Below are 24,418 nucleotides of genomic sequence, written 5' to 3'. Positions count from 1 at the left end.
TCTGAATGATCTCTCACAGCATTCCTCAGAAATGACAATGTCTCATCCCTGCTGAGCTATTTTTAGATAAAGGCCTGCTGGCGACTCATGTGGTCCTTGGGGAGCACTATGTCGGTGATCCCCGCTTTACAGCAAATGCATTCTCGTGTGTATGGATCTCCGTCCACTGAAGTAAAATCAACTCCAGAAGAAAGTGGTTGATTACATCAATCCTACACAGTTACACGGGGGGATTTTTCTTCAGTCGTGACTCAGTCCAAAGACAAACAAGATGCCCCCGTGAGCCGTCTGACGAATTCCAGGGTATCCCTTCCCTCAGCAACAAATGGGAACAGCCCTGAGCTCATGATCTGGAAATAGCATGTAGGGAGAAAAGGGGCGTACGGACTGGAAGTATATTAAGGCCAGAAGAGCCCACATGAGCCAGAACAAGAAGCTGGAAAGAAGCGCAACCGGACGTCTGCTTGAACACAAAGATCAGCCACATGTCGCGACACGCAGCCCTGAGCAGCCTCTTTGGCGATGACCCCTTCTTCAACCAGGGGGGTCTCCTATGGCCTCTTTCCTCGCTACGCCAGGACCTCTTCAACCGCAAAGCCGAGCTGGCCGACAGTTTCTTCAAGGACAGATCGCGACTCTTGGATTCGGCACTCGTGCCCTCCGCTTTCCTCAGGTATGTCTTGGATGATAGATGGACAGAAGGTCAAATAGAACTGATGAACCGAGATAATTTGCAGGTTAAATGGATGGGAAACAGAGGGACTGATCTGATGTTAGAAGGTTAGAAAGAAGGAATAAATGACTGAAAACAGAAGGAGGGCAATATAATACTGTATGTGTGAAGTAGATGCTGGGCTGTTAAACATCTTTGAAAGACATTGTAGTTATGGTATCGTTGGGAGGGCAATGATGTCTGAAAAACTAGTGCTGCCACAATTAATCGACGATCAAATGAATCGACAACTACTATTTTAATGGCAGGTTTTGCGTTGTGTCAGCGCTTTTTTGAAAATTGTCGTTTTTGAGACTTTTCATATACTGTAATTTTCTAACTATAAGGCGCACCTGTCTTTAATCCGCAAAACACCAAATTTGATACAAAAATGACATTTGTTCATAGATAAGCCCCATAAGTCGCAGCTGTCCTCACAGTATTATGGGATATTTAGACCAAAAGATATTGACCAGTAAAAATTCATTTGACAGCGGCAACATAAGACTGTCAGAAGACCAAATGAACCACCATGAAGCTTTGAACAAATTAGCTGCCAAGCTTCATTGCTTCAAGAAGCTTCATTTAGCCATCACTGCTCCCTTGGGGTCAACCTTTGCTGCCACCTGCCATCAATGCTGTTGTCGTCCAACATGCCACCTAGCATGCATTGCAGCACTACAAATGTAATTAGCAATCAAAATTTTCTATGCTAATTATTTCTTCAGTTACTGTTCCAGTTGTTTCATTAATTGCTAGCTATGGTATTTGGTAACACTTTATTTGACAGTGGTGCCATAAGACTGTGATAAAACAATCATAATTAAGACATGACACTGTCATGAGCATTAATAAATGCTCATAACAGATGTCATTTAGTGTATCTCACTTTTGAATGGATGTAAAAGATCCAAGCGGGACATAAATGGAGTTAGTGACATAATTTGCCAGATGATACTTAATGACATCTGTCATAAGCATTCAGTAATGACCATGATAGTGTCAAGATGATGGATTCAAAATGAGGGAAAAAAGTGGTGGCTTATAGTCCGAAAATTACGGTAGCAAATATTTTTGTATATATTTTACGTTTGTAAATGTTTTGTTTTTTTGTTTTTTTAATCTATTTGCATTTTTTTAATTGCAAAAATGGGTGAAACGGTCCATCTTTTATTTATATTTTTATGTGTTTTAATTAACAAATTAAAATACAGCAATAATTTCTTTTTATTTTTAATTATTTACATGTTTAACCTAAGAGCACACAAGAGGGGAGGGGGAACTAAAAAGCGCTGGCTTTTATTTATTTATTTATTTATTTTAATTATAAAACCCCCCCCCCCCCAATGTAGAAATATTTAAAAGATAAAATTAAATTAAAAAGAAAACAAAATCTGAAGTCCTTAATCATTCAAAGAAAATGCATTTAAATTTCATTAGCAAAAAATAAAACTTGAAATCAATGCCCATGATTTACTGTTTTTCATTTATTTTTAGATATGTTGTTTTGCAATTCAAAACCAAAAAAGGAAACAAAAAACAATATTTTCTCTATTTTTAATCAAAATACGGTTTTATATTAAAAAAAAAAAAAATTTTTTTAAACAAATAAAATTCTGAATTCCTTGATCATTCCTGAAAGACAGCAGAAAATGTATCTAATTTTTATCTAAAACATGAAATCGATGCACATGATTTACTTTCGCGGGCCATGCAAAATTATGCACCTGGCCCTCGGGCCGTGTGTTTGATATATTCATACAGATGAATTAATGGATGATGATTTTGCCCACGCATTTTCATGCCACTGTAGAGTTGAAATAGATGACATAAATAGATGATTGGATAGACAAATGGATAGCTGGGTGTATGCATGAATTGAGAGCTAGATAGATGACTATATGTGTGGTTAAATCTGCAACCCAAAATGTTTAAAGAGTCATATTGGACCAAAAAACAAATATGTCTGGAGCCGCAAAAAGATAACAGCCTAATACAGTTTAAACCTTATAATGAAGACAACACGTGCTGCATATTAGCTATATTAGCCTACTATCAAAATGACTAAGTTGGCTACAAATACATAATGAGCCTTCGTGATATAATGTTTTTCCCTGCAGTGCATCCTATAGAGAATGGCGCACCAAATGACGACTCTGTTGTATGATGCTGCCTCAACTTTAACTTCATTAAAATATAAATGAATTAGAATAATGTTTGTATTATGTTTGTCCTCCTACAGAAACCATATTAAAACAAAAAATATATCTCCCTCCCCCATCTTTTTCGATTTTCAAGTATTTCTGAAAAAGTTAGTGCAGCAGTAAAGAGCCGCATGCGGTTCTAGAGCCGCGAACTGCTGACCCCAAAGTCAAATACATGGCTAGATGCCCAAACTGATTTAAACGATCTGGGAGAAAACTAGATGGATATATGATAGAGCACTGGGTGGACTTTGAACAGATCGATGATTGATTGTTGAAATGATGGAAGAATAGATGCATAGATAGAAGGATGATTGTTAAAAGAATCTGACTCACTCTCACTTCAATATGTTCAGAATGAGCGAGCGAGAGGATCCTGAAGAAGAGGAGCCAAGGCAACAGTCCTCGCCGCACGATGACCTCCTGGTGACATTGGACGCCCGCGGCTACGCTCCTGGCGACATCAGCGTCAAGCTGGAAGGACGCAACCTGCTGGTGATGGCCTGCAAGCAGGCGGGCGCTCAGGAAGCCCACTCCTGCTCCTCTCCCTCCTCCCGAGCCTCCTTCGCCTCCTCGGCCGCCTCGCGGGTGGGCTTCAAGCAGAACATCCACCTTTCGCCTCATCTGGATCTGTCGGGACTCTCCTGCTCCCTCATGGAGGACGGTCAGCTGCGGATCCACGCCCCGGTTGCCAAGAAGCAGATCACGGAGGGGCCTGATGCGCCCATTGCAGAGGAGCGCAAGGAAGCGGCGGTGGAGGAGCGCAAAGAAGCAATCGTAGAGGAGCAAGAAGATGCGCCTCCTCTCTTCAGGACTTCTCTCGAATTCCCCGTCACACAGGAGAAGACCGAGGCCCAGCACACACACTAGAAAACACACGCACCTATACAAAAAAAAAAGCACACTTAAGTCAACTAGAGACATAAAACTTCACTTAAACTTTGTTTTCATTGCACTACACTTTGTTCTGCATGTATTTTATTACTTTCTTATATTAAACCACTAAATGAACTTAAAACTTGGAGACATTGGCAAGTCCTTTTTCTGTTGTGATGTACGGTACAATGATGTCCACCAGATGGTACCAGAGTATATCTTTTTTGTTTGTTTGTTTAATTACAGTAATTCTCATGGTTTCACTCTGTGAAGTGATGATTAACCCTTAGTAGGGTCAGTGACTATCTTTGGTAATTTATTTATTTTTTCTAAACTTGACCTTGAAAATACCTGAGGTCGACATACATGAACATTTCATTTTGGGTGATATTGGCCACAATATTAACATTTAATATATAAGTGAGGCCTAAAACATCCCAAAGTGGGATGTCCACATATGTGGTCTCGACTATAATTACATTTTCTTCCAAACTATTGATCATTATTTTTACTTTTTTTCCCCATGTTAATACAATTATAAATCAATAACTGTTATTAAAAACAAAATTTTAAAAAACTCTGCCCAAAGTTTTTTTTTTTTTTAACTTTATAATATTTAACTAATTGGCTGCCATTGACAACAATGGAAGTCCAATTCATTTAAACTCACAAGGCTGTCAGAGACCGACCGATATGGGTTTTTCAGAACCGATACTGATTATTAGTAGTTATTTGGGGGCGATAACCGATATTTAGAGTATTCATTTGCAGTAAAAGTGTGAAAATTAGCGCTTAAAAAAAAAAGAATAAAAAATTAAACGGGTGGCCGCGGCGCAGTTGGCAGCTTGAGTCGTCCTGGGACCGAAGGGTCAACGGTTCGATTCCCGGCTACAACTGCCCACTGTCGAAGTCCCCTTGGGCAAGGCACTGAACCCTAATATGCCCCCAATGGGTTGGCAGCGCCTTGCATGGCAGCAGCACCAGTGGTCATTGGTATGTGAATGTGTGCGTGAAAGGGTAAATGTGTGCTAATGTAAAGTGCTTTGGGCATTGTAACAATGTAGATAAATGCGCTATTTAAGTACTCTCCATTTACCAATATTGCAAACACTGAACGTCATTGAAATGCCTTAAGCATGTTCATTTTATCAAATAAAAAATAATAGCTCCAAAAGTGCCTGAATTTCCTAGACTCAGAAACATCTCTTATAAAGTTGAATAAAAGGTTCAATAAATAGATAAATAAATAAATTTTCCACAGAAAACAAAGCTCTGATAACCTCATCTATGTATCCTTGAGCAAGACACTAAACCCCATGTTTCTCCTGGTGCTGCGTCACCAGTAGGTAGATGAGGATATAGTGTGAAGCGCTTTTAGGCCAAACGTGAAGTAAATTCATAACATGCCAAATAGGGTCACAATTAAAGTAATTAAACATTGTCCAACAAATAAGGCATGAAAAAATAATTTATATGTTGTATTTTTGACAAAATAATCGCGTTTCCGAAGTTCGAGCCTGAAAGGGGACGAACTCGAAAGTGATACGTCACACCGAGAACAGCAATGGCAGCGCTCCATACGGCCGCCATACAAAGCCCTTCAAACAATGATTCAAACAGCGATATAAGCGATAGATCGAGCGCAAGTGAGGAGATCCAGGTTTTTGAAGAGTTGGAGGAAGAGGAGGAGGTTGGAATTTTATGTTGGACCGTACATGTATTAGCCAGACGCTAATCAGGATGCAAACAATGTGCCCAGACTACCTGACATGGAATGGAGACAAGACCCATCGAGATTACAAGATTGGTAAGATATAGGCCGTTCTTATTTTTATGATTTGAAGCATGTCAGGTAAATAAACCACCTACTATTGCCTGGGATAAAAGCAAAGTTTTGACGAATCCCTGATCATGTTGTGCAATGAACAGTAGAAGCTAGCGACGTTAGCTTCTATTTACCTGACATGTTTCGGCGAACACTTCCGCCTTCAGACCCTCTGACGGAAGTATTCACCGAAACATGCCAGGTAAATAAACCACCTACTATTGGCTGGGGTAAAAGAAAAGTTTTGACGAATTTGTAAGTGTAGGCAAAATTAACTCAATACAACTAAGATCGGGGATTGCTATGAGTTAGCTTTCGGCTAACGTCGCTAGCTTCTACTGCTCATTCCACAACAGGATCAGGGTTTTGCCTCGAGTTACCTTTCGGCTAACGTCGCTACCTTCTACTATTAATTCCACAACAGTTGGCAGCTCTGCTTTGACTAAGTCATCAGTCATCAATCCAAAAATCACACTTACTTTTTTGCAAATCCTTGATCATAAGCAGACCGGTTGAGGAAGCAGGCATCTTCGAAGTGTTTGTAGCAGAGAACACTACTCGATGATGGCGTGAAATTCATTCGCTTCGTGCGAACGAAAGATGTCCATTTACGTGCCCTGCTGTCCTTTGGCCACTCATACAACTTCTTTAGATTGAGAACGATACATCGCCACACTCCGCCGTGGCATCTTACCGAGAAGCAATGCAACAATACTGTTCTATGGCGGACATCCCTCGCAGTTCTCTGTGTGACGTAATTTCCGAAGATTGACGAAGAAAAGCATTTTCGTTGTCAAGGGTGTTGCTCTGGGTTAAACAAAGAATCTGGAAGGGTTGCGTAAAAAAAAAAAAAAATAACGAAAATATGCTTATAATTGTTTAGCCATTGATATTATTCAAAAACATGGTTGGCCAACCTTACTTCACATTTGGTCTTTAACAAACAAACTGCAGCTGCCCTGGTGAGTAAGAAAAGCAGCAGGAGGGAGAGTGAGAGGCTGTGCGTGATCAGATCAGGACATCTCTATAAAATATATTGTATTTATTTTATAATTGAAAAAAAATCCGTGATGGACTGAGGGCCCGAAGTTTGAAGCGCGAAGTAGCGAGGGATCACTATACGTCAAATTTACAAATATCGGTGTTGATAATCGGCCCACCAGATAATCTGTCTATCTCTACTGTCTGTGAATGCTGATGTTTCAGTGCAGTGCAATTCAGTTCAAGGAATATTGGCAGCAATCATACACTGCCAGTCCTCCCAATACAAATGGATTGGACATCAAGCACTGTCAATGGCAGCCAATGAGTTAAATGAGTGGCTTATTATGGGTTAAAGGCATTTATAGTTAGGGTTGGGCATCGTTTGAAATTGCATGGGACTCAAATCCTGCACTGCCAGACGTGTCCCCCTGCTGAAGCCAGTACACATCAAGGCCCATCTGCGGTTCGCTAGAGAGCATTTGGATGATCCAGGAGAGGACTGGGAGAATGTGTTATGGTCAGATGAAACCAAAATAGAACTTTTTGGTAGAAACACAGGTTCTCGTGTTTGGAGGAGAAAGAATACTGAATTGCATCCGAAGAACACCATACCCACTGTGAAGCATGGGGCTGGAAACATCATGCTTTGGGGCTCTTTTTCTGCAAAGAGACCAGGACGACTGATCTGTGTAGAGGAAAGAATGAATGGGGCCATGTATCGAGAGATTTTGAGTGAAAATCTCCTTCCATCAGCAAGGGCATTTTAGATGAGACGTGGCTGGGTCTTTCAGCATGACAATGATCCCAAACACACAGCCAGGCCAACAAAGGAGTGGCTTCGTAAGAAGCATTTCAAGGTCCTGGAGTGGCCTAGCCAGTCTCCAGATCTCAACCCCGTAGAAAATCTGTGAGGGAGTTGAAAGTCCAGTGTGCCTAACGGCAGCCCCAAATCATCACTGCTCTAGAGGAGATCTGCATGGAGGAATGGGCCAAAACACCAGCAACAGTGTGTGAAAAGCTTGTGAAGAGTGACAGAAAATGTTTGGCCTCCGTTATTGCCAACAAAGGGTACATAAAAAAGTATTGAGATAAACTTTTGGTATTGACCAAATACTTATTTTCCACCATGGTTTGCAAATAAATTCTTTAAAAATTCTGTTTTTTTTCTCCCCACATTCTGTCTCTCATAGTTGAGGTTTACCCGTGTTGACTATTACAGGCCTCTCTAATATGTCAAGTGGGAGAACTTGCACAATTAGTGGTTGACTAAATACTTATTTGCCCCACTGTATATTAAGTATGAAGTTGTTTTTGTTGTTGTTGTTGTTTAAATTGTAAACTTGTCGAAATTCTTGAAATTATAAAATAGATATAACTTCTCAGTTGTAATTCTTATTAGAATTAACAAAAATCTGTGTTTACTTCGGAAAACAACAACACATATTTTTGCCAATTTTCGGACATCTTACAGTCTAAACTAGTGTCTTAATAAGGCTGCAACAATTAATCAATTTAAAATCAGTTGCCAGCAAATTTGATAACCGATACAGTTGGTTAAGTCCAGAAGCTGTGATAAAATATTGTTTTTGACCGACAATAATCATCCACTTTGTCTTCATTGTTACTTACATTGTTACTTAATAATCGTTAGTTGCAGCCCTATTTGTAACGTTTCCTTTTTCTATTTAAAAGAAGTACTTCGTGAAAAAAAAATATTTTTCCAAGATTTACAACTTTTTAATTCCCCCCAAAGTACCGTATATAATTTTTTGAGTAAACATTACATTTTTCTCTTTAAATTTGTTTTATTGGCTATTTCTCGCCAAAATGGAAAATTTACACCTTTTTTTTTTTTTTTTTTTTTTTTAGACTTCATGACATTGTAAAGGTGGCTTTTCCAAACTTAAACACAATTTTAAATGTTTCTCATGAATTTATGCATTTGTTTTGTGTATTTATTTAGCATTTATATCAATTATTATTGCTTCAACCGGTGCATGAAAAACTCAGGAGTATGTTTGCAGCTTAAGGAGAAAAATATATGCTTATCAGATATGCATTTTTTTAGAGTGTAGTGCATTTGAGCTGATAAGAAACTGCTGCGTATGTCTGCCAACTTGTGTTTGTGTACTTGACCTACTGTGTTGGTGCCCATGTTTTTAGACTTTCAAAGAAAGAATTTTACACACCTCATTAACTGTGCTAACAACAAATCTGGTTGATGAAAATAAATCCCGAAATAAATGACTTGTGGGTCATCCGCGGTACGCTTTTACAGATGAGTCTACTCAAATAGAATTTGGATTTCATCCATACGATATGTTTAGTAAGCAAAATAGTGGCTACCTTAAAACTGTGAAAATGTACATTTCATTAAAGTGTTTGTTTGGGTGTTTTTCTCGTATTTTTCTGGTGTGGTGGGAGTGTGCTGCATCATTTGGATGCTTTCCAGCAGGCACACATCATATCATGGGTGTGCCTGTGCCCCCTTGCCACACAGCATATAAAAGCTGCGTTTTTGCATTCCTCGGGGCATTCAACTTTCAGCAAAGATGAGTCTCACCGACAAGGACAAGGACACAGTCAAAGCCTTCTGGGCTTTGGCCAAAGCAAAGTCAGACATTATCGGAAGCGAAGCTCTGTCCAGGTAAATATGACGAGACGTGCATTGGGTTACAATACGTGTTTTTGATGTTGGTTCGCCTTGCAGGATGGTCTTTGTGTACCCTCAAACCAAGACCTATTTCTCCCACTGGAAGGACTTGAGCCTCACCTCCGCTCCGGTCAAGAAGCACGGCAGGGTGATTATGGCCGCTGTGGGCGACGCCGTCGGCAAAATCGACAACTTGACTGCTGGTCTGCTGAACCTCAGCGAGCTGCACGCCTTCACTTTGAGAGTCGATCCTGCCAATTTCAAGGTAGGCAAAGATTCAATAATTGAGTTGTTTTTTTATCTACGCAATTAACTTATTTACTGCCAATGACGATGATAGAAAGTTCAATTTTTTTGAACTGGGAGCAATTGATTGAACGTCCCTTCCAGTTCAAACAGATGTGACGTCTTTCGCCGTCAAGGGTAACTCTTGATTTGGTAATCTAAAGGTCCTCTATCCCGTATGCAGGTTCTGAGTCACTGCATCCTCGTGGTGATGGCCATGACATTCCCCCAGGAATTCACCCCAGAGGTCCATGTTTCCATGGATAAATTCTTGGCCGCTGTGACTCTCGCCGTCAGTGAGAAGTACAGATAAACCAAATCAACCACGGCAACAGCATTCAATTCATTTATCCGGCTCTCTGTTGGGCTGAATTTCAATAAATGCTCAAAAGCAAAATATTGTGTTCTGTGTCTTCATTGTACTAAAGTGGTTTTAATTTTCTGTGGAATAGGTCTTCAATTCCTTGAACTGTATGAAATTGCGCGCAACAATGTTGTACATAAAATTTGCTTGGAATTCAGAGTAACAGCGCCAAAAATGGCAAAGGGATTCAGATCAAGTTGCCACGCTTTATGATTTTTATATTTTTCACGACTCGCTTCATCTCATATTTGTAAGGGATCATTGCTTATGGGGGTTTGCAGTTGAAGCCTTTCAGGGACAGTTATTCAAAAGTTGACACTTTGACCTTGAACTCTTTGTAGGGCAATTGACTATTTTTTGCAATTAAAAACTTGAAAATAATTAATAATTATTGCTTTTTTTTTGTAATATTATTTTTGTATACCATTTATAAATGAATACATTGTCAATATAAGCTAAATTAGCGAAAATAAAGTGAAGAAAAACAGAAATAAACTCTGATTAGAGCCCCAAGTAAGTCTCTAAAGTAGATTAATTTTCATAGAATTTAAGTCATTACATGCCATTGATGGTGACAGACGTCCAATTCATTTAAACTGGGAGGACTTGGCATGAATGCTTTTTTTTTCAGTTTTTTTTTTTTTTTTTTTTGTCCCTCAAAATGGTGGTTTCTTGTTGATTTTTTTAAACTCACGGATATACATCAAGCATTGTACAGTGTTGTGCAGATAGCTAACAGGCAAGCCTCGAAAAAATATATAGAAGATATAGTTAGGCAAGAATAAAAAGTAACTAAAAAGGCACAAAGTAAAAAAAAAAAAAAAAAAAAAGTCTAATGGCTATGTCTGTCTAATGAAAAAACTGATTTGTTTCCATCTTGTGTCATCTGTAGGTAATTGTATATTTTATTATTTTCTGTATATTGTACAGTGTACATACAATTGAATTATTTTTTATTAGGGTAGTCCGATATTATCAGGTAGCCGATAATATCAACCAATAAAAGCATTTTCAAATGATATGGGATTATTTCGACATCAGTTTTTCATTATCGTTTTTAGGCCAATAGGCATGTTGCCTTCAGAGATATTGAGATGCAATAAAGGCACTTTTTCCTATGATTTAAGTTGAAGTTTATTTTGAAAACCTTGAAGTTGTCACATTTATCATTATTAAAACATACAGTGGGGCGTCACAATACAGTAGTGCGTCAACGATTAATCGATTCACAGCCTTGAATAAAATTTTGCTGCTTCGAGTATTCGTTTCATCAGAATGGCTTTATAATGATTTGTTTTGAAAGTGTTTGCATTTAGTGTTATTGATTTGGGTTGATACACTGTCCTGTAGTGGCAACAGTGAATATAACTCATTTAACATGTCTGAATACACCTGATCCCTGTTAAGACCAACAAAGGTAATATGTTTTTATGCATTCATAATTTAGTTTATAAGTATATTTAGCATTTTTTTTCTGGGAATATGTGTTTGAAACATTTGTTAAGAGTTTTGTAAAAAAAAAAAAATAATTTTTAGACAAGTTAGCATCTCACAGCATTTAAGCTAGTGGACTTTTGCTATTCAAGTTAGCCAATTGGTCTTTCGTTGTACTTAGATCCTCATTTTTAAATTTTTCTTTTTTAATACCGTTTGAGGCTAAGCTCAGGTATTTAAATGTATTTTTAAATTAAAGTGCAATTCTGCATAGTTTGAAGAAACACTCAGGAATTTTGTGTTCACATTTAAAGCTCTTTTGAAAGTGTAATCTTAGCAACCCTTTGTTTTACACCTCCTAAAATTTATTCTGCAATGCATTAAATGTTCCTAATCTGATTACTTGATTATTACAACTAACTAGTTGATAGATTAATTGACTACTAAAATAATCGATAGCTGCAACAATACAGCTGCTACAACAAGACAATTGACATAATATTTCATATCCACGAGCGCATTTTTCGGTATCAGATTGATATCGGTATCGGATTTTTGGAGTTGAACATTATGGGGATATCTGTTATCGGTTGAAAGGTCATTATTGTACAACTCTATTTTATTTTATTTTTTTAAATCATAATATCAACTTTGTCATTAACAATTAATAAGAAAAATACTTATGAAAATATGTATAAATTATATTAAAAACTCAATAATAAAAAAAATAATATAATTAAAATTTAGACGTGTCGTCCAAATATATGGACATCACATTTTAGATCATTTGGGACCATTTTTTAAAAATATTGTGACTGCTAGGTTTTTATGCGTAAGTGTTTTTTTGTTTTGTAAATGAGCTAAAATAGTCATTAAAAGGATTAAGTGACTTATCTTTCCACACAGCAATTTTTTTCCTTCAATTATAAGACTACCAACATCCTACTGTATGTACTTAAGAACAGTAAATACAGTGTGTTGTAAACTATTCTTTTTTGTTATGTTTTTTACTGTGGTGGTGAGAGTGTACAGTATCTATAGCATTACCACTTGGATGCCCTCCAACAGGCACGCATCATATCATGGGTGTGCCTGCGCCCCTTTACCACACACCATAAAGAGCTCAATTTTCCCCTCCCCGGGGCATTCAACTTTCAGCAAAAATGAGTCTCACCGAGAAGGACAAAGCCGCAGTCAGGAACTTCTGGGCTCTGGCCTCTAAAAGGGCTGACCTTATCGGGAGCGAAGCTCTGTCCAGGTAAATAAGACTGGACGCGCATTAGTTTACAATACCTGTCTTTGATGTTGGTTTGCTTCAACAGGATGATCTACGTATACCCTCAGACCAAGACCTACTTCTCCCACTGGAAGGATTTGAGCCTCGGATCCGCTCCCATCAAGAAGCACGGCAAGGTCGTCATGGCTGGCGTCGGCGATGCCATCGGCAAAATCGACAACTTGACTGCCGGTCTGCTGAGCCTTAGCGAGTTGCACGCCTTCACCTTGAGAGTGGACCCTAGCAATTTCAAGGTGGGTGCCTTCTACACTTTCAATGATTACGTTTGAGAAGATTTCATGTCCTGTTGGAAGAAACCGTTTTTGCAGATGTGGAATTTAGTCACAAGCCATTCATGTTTCAAACTGAATCTCAAGTTACTGTGCAAAAACACCAAGTCAAGTCGTAAAGAAGTCACTTATTTTGGCTCAGTCAAAACATAGTCGCTAAAACTATTTAGAAATCTATTTTTGAAAAATGACCATGCAAAAATGTCTTAAGCAAGAATAAACTGTACTTACGAAATGTAACATTCAGTCAATTAACTCCGCAATCACTGTCAACGGCAGTGAATGTCTTAAAGCAATACAGTGAATGTGTTTAATTTTTGGCATCTTGTATACATTCCAGGTTCTGGGCCACTGCATCCTTGTGGTGATGGCCATGCTGTACCCCGGCGAATTCACCCCAGAGGTCCATGTCAGCATGGACAAGTTCCTGGCTGCTCTGACGCTCGCTATTAGTGACAAGTACAGATGAACAGCATGAACCCCATCAGAGGAGCAACCATGTCGATAGGATTGTATTCCATTTCCTCAGTCTGTTGTGCTCAAATGTAATAAAAGATCAAAAGAAATCATGAACATGTTGTTTCAAGTCTTTTCCTTGCAAGGTCACCGATGAAGCAGCATATAAAAAATGCATGAGCTTTTAACCCTTTACTCTAAACCAGAGGTCACGGAACTGCGGACCTCGGTCCGGTTCCGGACCCCCGGACCTCGGTCCGGTTCCGGACCCCCAAGCCGTCTGGACCAGATCTCGAACTGTCGCATCTAATACAAATTGCAACAACAAAAATCATTTTTGTCAGCGGGCTTGCAGAGCAGAGGTGGGCAACAAACAAAAACCTTAGCGGTGACGCGCTCGAGCCAGCCAATGGGAGTGAAGCGTTTGAAAGTTATTTTTAGAACAGCATGTCTCACACTCGCTTTCCAGACTCCGCGGAGTGACAGCCAAATACTGAGCCGAATGAAGTTGGAGGAAGAGGCGAAAAAGGTACGGCAAATGGCGTGCTCAAAACTACGCAAGATTGATGTAGAAAACAGAGTGTTTAAGGAAGAGTGGACCAACACATTTTTGTTCATTTTACCTGGCGGCAGCACAAGACCGCTATGGCTGATCTGTTCAGAGATGGTAGGGGTTGTAAAGAGCAGCAATTTGAAAAGGCACTATGATACGAAGCACGCAGCTTTTTCGCAAAGTTTCCCTATGAACTCTGCCACCCGTTCTCAAAAAATAGCGGAATTAAGGGCTCAATATGATCGCACCTCAAGGCTCATTCATTCACTGCACAGCAACGCGCAAATGAATGCTCCCTCAGAATAGCGTGGATATTGGGTCAAAACAAAAAGTCTTTCAGTGACGCACCGATTGTCAAAGATTGTGTGAGCGCAGTTGCTGAAACTGCTGAAAGAAGAGGTCTGTTAAAAAATAAAGAAAGTCCCCCTGTCAGCATCCACAATTTAAAAAAAAAAAAAGTCTTGAACATGCTCTTATGTTGTTATTTAATGATTCAATTAAAGCACTTTTTCAGTTTTATGCACCTTTTATATATTATTTACATTTTTGAATGTTGTAATTATCAGCATGGCCACGTAAAGATACGTTTGTATTTTTTGGAAAAAAAGAAGCATTGAAAATATTTCCGGACCTGAGATTGTTGTAATTTTTTTATGTCGGACCCAGCGGATTTTTAATTCATGACCCCTGCTCTAAACCCATTTATGCACAATTTTTTCTTCCTTTAACCCTTACAAAGCACTGATTGAACTCATTGTCTACCATTGACAACGCGAGATGTCCAATCTATTTTGACTGAGAGGGGCGAATGTATGAACACTGAAACATTAGCATTCAAAGCCAGTCTTTCCAGTTTAAATGACTCGCACGTCTATCGCCATTAATGTCATAGAATGAGTTAAATACGATGAAAAAAAATAATAAAACAACTTTAGAGTGTTATTTTCTGCCATAACCAGTGCATTGCCCCTGCCAAAAAAATAAAACAATAACATGTTGTAATGCTTTGAAAAAAATCAAAGCAAAATCTTTTTTTGTGTTTTTTTCAGGAAACACACAAAACAGGAGCATTCATTGATTGTTTTTAATATTTGCTAACAATTCTTATCTTTCAAAAAAAAAAAAAAATCTTACAATTACTTAAGGGCATGACAATATACATAATGCATACTTATTTGCCAGTGTCACGCTGTTCAATTAATATGGATATGTTAAGTTGTTATGTTCAGCCCTCATTCAAAATAGTTTTAAGACACATTTTGTTAGGCCTGTCCAACCTTGAAGAACTACAAATAGATAGAAATATATTTTATAAATCTTAATTTTGGCAAAATTCCACATTCATTGTGTAAAATGTGTAAATCAAACACCAAATGTTCCTGTTTTACAGTTCTGATTGAGGCAACCCCCACAAACTTCAATTTCTTTAGTGCGCCAAGAACCCATAAGAAAGGAGGTGGGGTTGCCAGTCTGATCGGGGACAGTTTTCAATGCACGAATATTTCATGTGGTCAGTTTGATTCCTTTGAATATATTGTCATACAGCTAAAAAGCCCTTGCACAGCTGCCTTGGTAACAATTTACAGACCACCGAAGTATAACACAATGTTTTTTGAAGAGTTTACCAAAATACTGTCTTCCGTCTGCATGGACTTTGATTGTGTTGTTTTAGTGGGTGACCTCAACATTCATGTTGATAATCCTGAAGACGGATGTGCTAGAGAGCTTTTAAATATTTTGGATACATTTGGTTTATCTCAGCATGTCACAGTTCCAACACATAACAGAGGGCACATACTGGACTTAATAATATTCAAAGGTCTTAACATCTCTGAGGTCACAGTGAATGATGTTGCTCTGTCTGATCACTACTGCATTATGTTTAAAATGACCACCCCTGTCCATCCTCTGAAAAGGGAAACCGAGGTGATTAGGAAGCGTTACATAAGTGATAACACATGTGCGTTATTCACACAGGCCTATGCCTCATCATTAACCCCTACAATAGCTCCAGTGGAAGAACTTGTAAATAGTTTCAGTTCCAGTGTGATTACTGTAATGGACACTATTGCCCCGATTAAGACAAAAACTTTGTCAAGAAAGAAGAGGTCACCCTGGAGAAATGCCATACTAGCTATAAAACAAAAGCAAGTTTGTAGACGAGCAGAACGCAGATGGCGAAAAAACAAACTCCTAGTTTTTTATGATATCTACAAAGAGAGTCTTCGCAAATACAACCAGGAACTGAAAAATGCCAGACAGTCATATTTTTCAGAGATCATTAGTAGAAACACCAACAATACTCGCACACTATTTTCTGTTGTTGACAAACTGACAAACCCACAAGCATCAATACCTCAGGAATTGGCATCTGAGGTGTCCTGTAATAATTTCGCAGCATTCTTTACACACAAAGTACTAAAGATTAGACAGACTGTGTGCAACTCCAGATTAACAAATGTTACGCTAAACGCCTCCCAAAATGTCCCCCACGTCAATCTTAGACAGTTTAGCCTCTTGGACTATGCCACTTTAACAGAAATTGTGTCGAAATTAAAGCCCACAACATGCTGCCTTGACATCCTTCCTTCAAACTTTTTCAAAACGGTTTTTCATTGCATAGCCCCAGACATACTTCAGATTATAAATACTTCCCTCCAAACAGGAGAGTTTCCTCAGACTTTAAAAACTGCAGTAATAAAACCTCTCCTAAAAAAACCTAATCTGGATGCCTCAACCATTAGTAATTACAGGCCAATATCAAATCTGACATTCCTGGGGGAAATTATCGAAAGGGTTGTGTTTGAACAGACTTTTATGATGCAAAACAATCTTTTTAACTCATTTCAGTCTGGATTTCGGCCACAACACAGCACCGAGACCGTACTTATCAAAGTCCTAAATGATATTCGTCGGAATACCGATGCAGGCAAATCATCTGTTCTGCTACTATTGGATCTCAGCGCCCCATTTGACACGGTTGATCACAACATACTACTCAGCAGATTGGAACAGTGGGTAGGGCTTACTGACACTATTCTTCAGTGGTTCACATCCTATTTACATGATAGGGATTTCTTTGTGTCGATCGGAAACTATCAGTCAGAATGAACCAAATTCACGTGTGGAGTCCCTCAAGGGTCAATTCTTGGACCACTCTTATTGAACATCTATATGCTTCCGTTAGCTCAGATAATGGAACAGTATGACATCTCATATCAAGCCTATGCAGATGACACACAACTGTACATTTCTGTGTCCCCACATGATTATAGTCCCTTAGTCTCCCTGAGCAAATGCATTCATCAAATCAATGAATGGATGTGCCAGAATTTTCTCCAGTTAAATGTGGAGAAGACAGAGGTGATCATTTTTGGGCCAAAAAAGGAAAGGTCAAAGATAAGCAGCCAACTAAGCACAATGTCACTTACAGCTACAAATCAAGTCAGAAACCTTGGCGTAATTATTGACTCAGACCTAAAATTTGATAGCCATCTAAAGTCCGTCACTAAATCCGCTTATTACCACCTAAAAAATATAACCAGAATTAAGGGGCTTCTGACTCAACAAGACATGGAAAAACTTATGCATGCATTCATTTTAAGCAGATTGGACAACTGCAACGGTATATTTACAGGTCTTGATAAAAAAATCAGTCAGGAAGCTGCAGCTAGTACAGAATGCTGCAGCCAGAGTCCTCACAAATACAAGGAAGCTGGACCACATTACACCGGTTTTGAAATCGCTACACTGGCTTCGAGTGAGTCAAAGGACAGACTATAAAATACTACTGCTCGTCTACAAAACACTTAATGGCCTTGGACCAAAATACATGCTTGACTTGTTAGATTCCTATGAGACATCTAGACCCCAAAGGTCGTCTGGAACCGGTCTTCTCCATGTTCCAAGAACAAGAACCAAGCAGGGTGAGGCAGCATTTAGTTATTATGCTCCTCACCTCTGGAACAAGTTACCCGAACGTCTGAAGTATGCTCAAACTGTTAGCTCCTTTAAATCAGGGCTAAAAACGCTTTTGTTTAGCACTGCATATCCATAACTGTCTATATAATTCAATCTATCTGCTTTCTATTCCTCTTGTGCTTATCTCCATTGCTGGTTTCAAGTATTAGTAGTAGTTTTTGTTTTATTTTTATTTATTTATTTTTATTCTGTGATTAAATGCGATCTTTTGTCTTGGTTTTTACGTTGTGTTGATTTAAATGTGATTTTTATGGTCTTCATGTGATGTAAAGCACTTTGAATTGCCTTGTGTTGAATTGTGCTATATAAATAAATTTGCCTTGCCTTGCCTTTAGGAAAAATGTCTTCTTTATAGTTGGATGATATAAGTTTCTCTTTGAACCCCAAGGCTATAAGGACCAAGATACTTTGCAAACAATACAGCTTGTGGGTGAAAAAATAACCCCGACCCTTTTCTTTATTTTATTTGTGTTCGTGTGTGTAATTTTGCTAACTGTATGTGAATCCTATACTCCATGTTTGAGTGGAATATTAGAACTAATGAGAGAATATAAAGAACAGAATGAGCAAGCTGTTAATGTGAATATCCTTTACCTAAATAATCTAGATCTTTTAAGCAAGAAATGTACGAACAAACATATAAGGTAATCTTTTTATAGAAACAGGAAAATTGTACCTCGTGGGAAATTCTTCTGGAATGCAGTATGAACATATTGCGAGAGGCGGGGCTTGTTCCTTTTAAACTTTTTTTTTTTCCCCCAACAAAGTAACGGAATTGCATTTGCAGATTTTACATTATATATACCCAACTAATGTGTATTTGTCTCGTTTAAAGGATGTTGACAACAAATGCACTTTTTGTGCGACTGAACCTGAAAATGTGACTTTTTTTTTTTTTTTTTCCCTCAAATGGTTGCCCCATTTGCGCAAAGTTTTGGACCGATCCTCAAAAATATATTCTATGTCAAACCAAACAAAAGATTGAATTAAAGGGAAAAACAATCATTACTGTATTTGAATCCAAAGATAAAAACATATACCATATTAAATCGTTATCTATTGCTGGGGAAATATATTCATAAATCTAAATTACAAAACGTAAATCTGGACTTTAAATTATTCTTAGTTGAAATTGAATTATATTTCATCACTTAATATAACTGATAATAACTGACATAAAACAATAAATGCAAGTCTATTCTAGTAGCTCATGCAAAATTGTTTAGCATATAACATGCCTTTTTTAAATTAATTTTTTCATTTATTATTTTTTATATTTTATTTGTTTTTATTTTTGTATATCTTACTATGTAAAAAAATATATTGAAAAGGTTATATTCTATGTGAACTGGCTGTTCTGTATTGTTGTCATTTGTATGTTCTATTGTTCAATAAGAAAATCACCCACTGTTTGAATGTTTGAGTATTTGTTGTGAATAAAGTTTTTTTTTTTTTTTTAATATGTCACGCTGTTCCGTGTTTCTGGTAGGACCACGATTAAGGTTACACAAAACAATTTTTAGAGTTGCGGAAGTTAGACCAACGTGGAAATTTCTTCTCCTTCTTTGATCATTTTGTTTTTTTGTGTTCTATTTTATATTTGACTTTGTTAAATTCGCGTAGGCATGCTTCCTTTGTTGTACTTTTTATGAAATATAAAATAATTCGCTATTTCTGGTCTCTGAGTCTGTGATTGAGATCCACATAAATGGCTTGCCGTTCATCACAGAAGCGTTTGAATACACAACTCAGCTGTCCTTTATAGCAGAGGGTCAGCACAAGACCGGCTCGTGATGCTAAACCCATCCGCCGGCGGCGGGTCCGCAGATGACCAGCGAAAAACGACGGTCACAACGCAGCCCAGATTCAGCTTGTACAGAGGCCCCCGATGCGGACACAAGACCAACCCCATAAGTGTCATCTTAGTGAGCTCTGGCAGCCGTGGAAACAAGTTGCTTTTCCGCTATCCTTTCCAAAGAGCCGCCGAGTGCGCGTCTTCGCACCCAGGTACGCCTTCTTATCAGCAATGACAGCAAATAGACAATCAACTTGCTCATTAAACACGAGACTTGGGGGAAGGAAATATTCTTTTGATTTAAAATGGGAGGAGTGCTTGTGAATGCTCACCTTTCAATGCCATTGACGGCGATAGACGTGCAATTTATACCCAGTTAGCAGACCGACGTCGAAAAGACTGTCAATCTGATATCGTTGAATCAACGTTGACACCCGACGTTGATTTGTCATCACTTTTGCACCCTCAATTAATGTTATTTCAACGTTGAAATCCTGTCAAAACCTAAACGCCATTTCGATTATTAATAATATTGGAACAACGCTGAATCAATGTTATGTTTTCCTTTATTTTCAACCATGATGCTATTATTGCTTACAAATATGCCTTTATTTAGCGGCCCTGTTCTATTTACAGACAGAAGAAACAGCTAGGCTGACTAATAAAATATTGTACTATATAAATAATTAAAAATAAACACTTGTCTAGATTTCAAAATTATTTTTAACAATGCTCAGTATACATATTTAAAACATAAGCCTCCTCTTCAGTCCGACGTGCGCGAACCTTGCCACCCACGCGGTCTAAGGCATAGCGTAGCCATTTCTGCACAACAGCAGCGAATGCATATTCTGACACGTCCATTCCCATCTGCTTCTTCAGTGAATTTGAAGATTACAAACAAAACGCACCCACAAGGAACGTAGGTTGTCGTGGAACGTTAGTGTTCACCTCTGTATTTTTTCCCCAACGTAACACCGCTGGTAGCAACAAATAGCTCGTGTGCTAATGCTAAAAAACTCATTGAAAAGTTCCCAATTTATTTTTTCCTTTTTCACCACACTTCAACATAACAACAGAACTCTTTTCACAAACCGTTGTCCATAACAGTATTGCCCTGACTGGTTTTATAATTCTACGTGTGGACTTATTTATCAACATCGTTTCTAGCGAACATCAACAATTAGCCCAAATTAGCACATAAGGAAACTCACCAGGATAGATTTGGTTCAACAAACTTTCCTCTCCTTGACTCAAGACGCACTGGTCTCGTCTCCAACACCTTTTACATTAAAATAAAAATGTTAATGACTAATTTTTAATTATCAGTGAGTGTTAATTTTATGTACAATTTACGTGGAAGCTTCAGGAAGATTTTTTTCCCATCTAACATTCCCGGTTCCTCCCTTGCAAAGAGTGGGTAGATTCGGATAGATCAAGAGAAGAGATGGCGTACTTTGTGCCGTGGTGCACTCAGGTACATAGCGAAATAACAATTAAAAAAATAAAAACATATCTGGTAATTTAACAGTGGCTGACAAATACAAACAATGGCGTAGGTTTGGTCTCAACATTGGTAGGGACGATATAACAGCATATCCTGCACTTACACTTTTTGCTAGGGACGGCGCATTAATAAGACCAAACAGATTGAGCTAGTGGGGGTCAGGGCTACATTTCTCATGAATATGAACCTAATTACTTGATAGGGGTAACAATCAATGCAAAATGTGTGACTCTAGAATTCCCCCAAATAGGGAATGGGACGTACTACGTCATTGTTTGGACCCGCCTCCATGCTGGCAATATAATTCACTTCCGGGCCGGCAGAGTCAATGCGGATTGTAACGTGTGATAGTGCTAAGCTAACTCTTTCGGTGTTTTAGAAAGAAAATATGGGTGCTTTATTGTTACGTTACCGGGTGCAACAGCGTCTCCTACGACAAAAAAAGGGGTGAGGAAAAATGGACTCACTTTTCACCGTTTTCCTGCATGGAGGACCAAATATCAGATCACGAAGGTACGACGGATGGCTGGATTGCAGCGGTTCGTTGGAAAAGCATTTCTTATGATCATATTTCTGCTGGAATGAGAGTGTGTTCCTGTCATCTCTACTCTTGTAAGTTGAACGATTTATCCACTTTTGGTTTCAATACGTTTTTGTTTTTTTACACCGTTGTGTAAATCTGCCTCGGTAGCAATGCTCGCCTACTACGACTCACCTACCTGTTGTGTTCCTAGGTAAACCTGCTGACAACACATCCCGATTGGTCACCATCTCTCTTCTTGGATCATTTGACAAAGAAAATTTGTTCAATGGAGTGGTTCCATTTGTCCTGTGTCGGACTCAAACAAGCCCCTGCAGCAGACGCCATCTGGGTCTGCCCTTCTCGTCGATGAACTGCGGGCTTTTAACTTGTGAAAATGCAAGAACTTTAATGCACATATTTATTCTGCCTGGCTATTTAACTATGGCCAGTGACGTTTTTTTTAACCACTTTGACAAAGACACGTTTCATTGTAATGTTGAATTTATATATTCTATTATTATTTTTCATTTATAATATTCTTATTTGCAATAATGTAGACTTTAGACTGTCAATTCAAATAGTGTTGGAAAAGTTGCAATACCTAAAATAGAAATGCAAGAACTGTAAAGTACATATTTATACACGTTCATTTACCTAAGGCCACTGGATGTTTTTTAACTGCTTTGAAAAATACAGGTTTTGTTGTGATCTTGTATTTATATAGTATATAGCTTTTTATAATGTATTATGTATTATAATATTTGCTGCCCCCTGCCAGAGTGTGGGCCATTTTGTACTAAAATGATTTTAAACTGTCAGTTCAAATACTGTGTTGGAGACTAGTACTTGCAATACTTAAAATGGAAATGCAAGAACTTTAAAGCACATATTTATCCTGTCTGGCAATTTACCCAAGGCCAGTAAATAGTGTTTTAAACTGCTTTGACAAAGACACGTTTATTGTGATCTTGTATTTGTGTATTACTTATAATTATATAATATTTGCTGCCACCGTCAGAGGGTGGGCCTTGTTTGCACTAATTTAAAGATTTTAAACTGTCAATTCAAATATCGTATTGGAGAAATTGCATTACTTGAAATAAATCTATTGCAACTTATCAGTCCCAGTTCTTGTCTACAACACTGTCCAAAAATTGTCAATGCATATTCCAAATAGAATAACAAAATTAAGTCACCTGACTTTGTAATTATTACACCTGTTTATTATGAAGACCTGAAGTAAACAACAAGCAGTTACAGTTTGTCAAGAAGTTGTTCAAGTCATGTTCTGGTATTCATATTTTATTGACTTTTCATAACACTTGGGATTGTGTTTGTAAGAGCAGAGCAAACTGAAGTTTCAGCGTGCACTCTTCGCCTTTCCAACCTCTCATAACGCTCCGATGTGGTGCGCTTGACCTCAGAATAACCCAAGAAGAGATATGGTGACCAATCCGGATGTGTTGTCAGCATTTCATATGCAGGTTTTCCTAGTAACACAACAGGTAGGTGAGGAGGAGTAGGTTAGCATTGCTACCGAGGCAGATTTACACAACAGTAAAGAAAAAAACAAAAAACGTATTGAAACCAAAACGGATAAATCGTTCAACTTACAAGAGTAGAGATGAGGGGAATACACTCTCATTCCAGCAGAAATATGATCATAAGAAATGCTTTTCCGACGAACCGCTGCAATCCAGCCATCCGAGACGCTGTTGCACCCGGTAACGCAACCCATATTTTCTTTCTAAAACACCGAAAGAGTTAGCTTAGCACTACCACACGTTACAATCCGCATTGACTCTGCCGGCCCGGAAGTGAATTATATTGCCAGCATGGAGGCGGGTCCAAACAATGACGTAGTACGTCCCATTCCCTATTAACAGGTCAGGAAGGAGGAAGTCGGCGTGATGTCACGATGACGTCACCTCGCTTAGGTACGCGTCGCCATTTTGTGAAGGGGGTACGCACAGCTAAACATTCCATAGACAAACGTCTGAAATTCATATATTTCAGGTGTGTTTTGCGTCTTTTTTCCTAAAAACGTCTTAAACGTGGCTTACTATTATCACGAGTCACTGCCGACAGACGCGAGGAGGCGATGCAATTTAAAATTAGCGTTTATTGGCGTACAAAGTTGCAGCTGATAGCTGGATAAACAAAGGAATAGCCTGCAGTGGAGTTCGGAAACATCTACAACTACCTCATAAAGTCACCCAGTAAGTTGACCTTTATCATTTATGTGGAATTTGTACTGTGTGGAACTGAGAAAATTGGTAGTATATACAGGGGTGAAAGTGGGCCAGAACGGTCAGGAACGCAGTTCCGGTATAAGATTCAGGGCCGGAATGCTGTTCCGGTACACGGTGCTTCGATTCAAAAAATATGACTGCAACAGTCAAAACGTTATGTAAATTTTTTTTTTTTTAAATGCTGAGCTGCCGCACATGCATTTCATCTCCTAGAAGAAAACAATCTACAAACATCAGATTTACATGCACAATTGTTAATAACAAGCATAATAAAGTGCTTGTGTAGCGTAATCCGATATTCCACCAATATTTATTATTTATTTTATTCCACGGACGGCATGGAGGTTTCCCTAGCTGCTGCAGTTATTCGAGTCTGACGATGATGAGTCACCTCAATGTGCGAATGCACACAGCGAATCAAAACGCCTGGACTCATTTATCGTTCATT

General features: G+C 38.5%; 4 protein-coding genes across 5 annotated transcripts in view; all 4 read left to right on the top strand.

The window, feature by feature from the left end:
- The first annotated feature begins 256 nt into the window (after window positions 1-256).
- On the top strand, window positions 257-4,155 carry hspb9 (heat shock protein, alpha-crystallin-related, 9). Its single transcript, XM_057860718.1, has 2 exons — window positions 257-673; window positions 3,273-4,155. The coding sequence occupies exons 1-2, from the start codon at window positions 486-488 to the stop codon at window positions 3,784-3,786; spliced, it is 702 nt and encodes a 233-aa protein (XP_057716701.1). The 5' UTR covers window positions 257-485; the 3' UTR covers window positions 3,787-4,155.
- A 4,926-nt stretch (window positions 4,156-9,081) lies between these two features.
- On the top strand, window positions 9,082-9,936 carry LOC130931732 (hemoglobin embryonic subunit alpha-like). The gene is made up of 3 exons (XM_057860719.1): window positions 9,082-9,248; window positions 9,312-9,519; window positions 9,724-9,936. Exons 1-3 carry the CDS (start codon window positions 9,154-9,156, stop codon window positions 9,850-9,852), a joined length of 432 nt encoding a protein of 143 aa, XP_057716702.1. The 5' UTR covers window positions 9,082-9,153; the 3' UTR covers window positions 9,853-9,936.
- Window positions 9,937-12,339: 2,403 nt separating this feature from the next.
- Window positions 12,340-13,469, top strand: LOC130931733 (hemoglobin subunit alpha-1-like). The gene is made up of 3 exons (XM_057860720.1): window positions 12,340-12,595; window positions 12,660-12,867; window positions 13,244-13,469. Exons 1-3 carry the CDS (start codon window positions 12,501-12,503, stop codon window positions 13,370-13,372), a joined length of 432 nt encoding a protein of 143 aa, XP_057716703.1. The 5' UTR covers window positions 12,340-12,500; the 3' UTR covers window positions 13,373-13,469.
- Window positions 13,470-19,390: 5,921 nt separating this feature from the next.
- The window catches only part of nprl3 (NPR3-like, GATOR1 complex subunit), a 39,528-nt gene continuing 34,500 nt past the window's right edge, over window positions 19,391-24,418 (top strand). For both annotated transcript variants that reach the window (XM_057860715.1, XM_057860716.1), the window contains exon 1: window positions 19,391-19,900. In XM_057860715.1, coding sequence (XP_057716698.1) covers window positions 19,687-19,900 — 214 coding nt within the window. In that variant the 5' untranslated portion in view covers window positions 19,391-19,686. The remainder of the gene's footprint in view (window positions 19,901-24,418) is intronic.

This window comes from Corythoichthys intestinalis, chromosome 16 (genome assembly GCF_030265065.1).
Source record: "Corythoichthys intestinalis isolate RoL2023-P3 chromosome 16, ASM3026506v1, whole genome shotgun sequence".
Taxonomy (NCBI): domain Eukaryota; kingdom Metazoa; phylum Chordata; class Actinopteri; order Syngnathiformes; family Syngnathidae; genus Corythoichthys; species Corythoichthys intestinalis.
The sequence above is the reverse complement of the archived record's forward strand: the minus strand, read 5'-3'. Positions and strand labels throughout refer to the sequence as shown.

Bases quoted from the DNA above. Each gene is read 5' to 3' on its own strand.
- LOC130931732 (XM_057860719.1), top strand. From the start codon at position 9,154: ATGAGTCTCACCGACAAGGACAAGGACACAGTCAAAGCCTTCTGGGCT. The intron at 9,249-9,311 runs GTAAATATGACG...TTCGCCTTGCAG, and splicing joins GGAAGCGAAGCTCTGTCCAG to GATGGTCTTTGTGTACCCTC. The intron at 9,520-9,723 runs GTAGGCAAAGAT...TCCCGTATGCAG, and splicing joins TCGATCCTGCCAATTTCAAG to GTTCTGAGTCACTGCATCCT.
- hspb9 (XM_057860718.1), top strand. From the start codon at position 486: ATGTCGCGACACGCAGCCCTGAGCAGCCTCTTTGGCGATGACCCCTTC. The intron at 674-3,272 runs GTATGTCTTGGA...CAATATGTTCAG, and splicing joins GTGCCCTCCGCTTTCCTCAG to AATGAGCGAGCGAGAGGATC.
- LOC130931733 (XM_057860720.1), top strand. From the start codon at position 12,501: ATGAGTCTCACCGAGAAGGACAAAGCCGCAGTCAGGAACTTCTGGGCT. The intron at 12,596-12,659 runs GTAAATAAGACT...TTGCTTCAACAG, and splicing joins GGGAGCGAAGCTCTGTCCAG to GATGATCTACGTATACCCTC. The intron at 12,868-13,243 runs GTGGGTGCCTTC...TATACATTCCAG, and splicing joins TGGACCCTAGCAATTTCAAG to GTTCTGGGCCACTGCATCCT.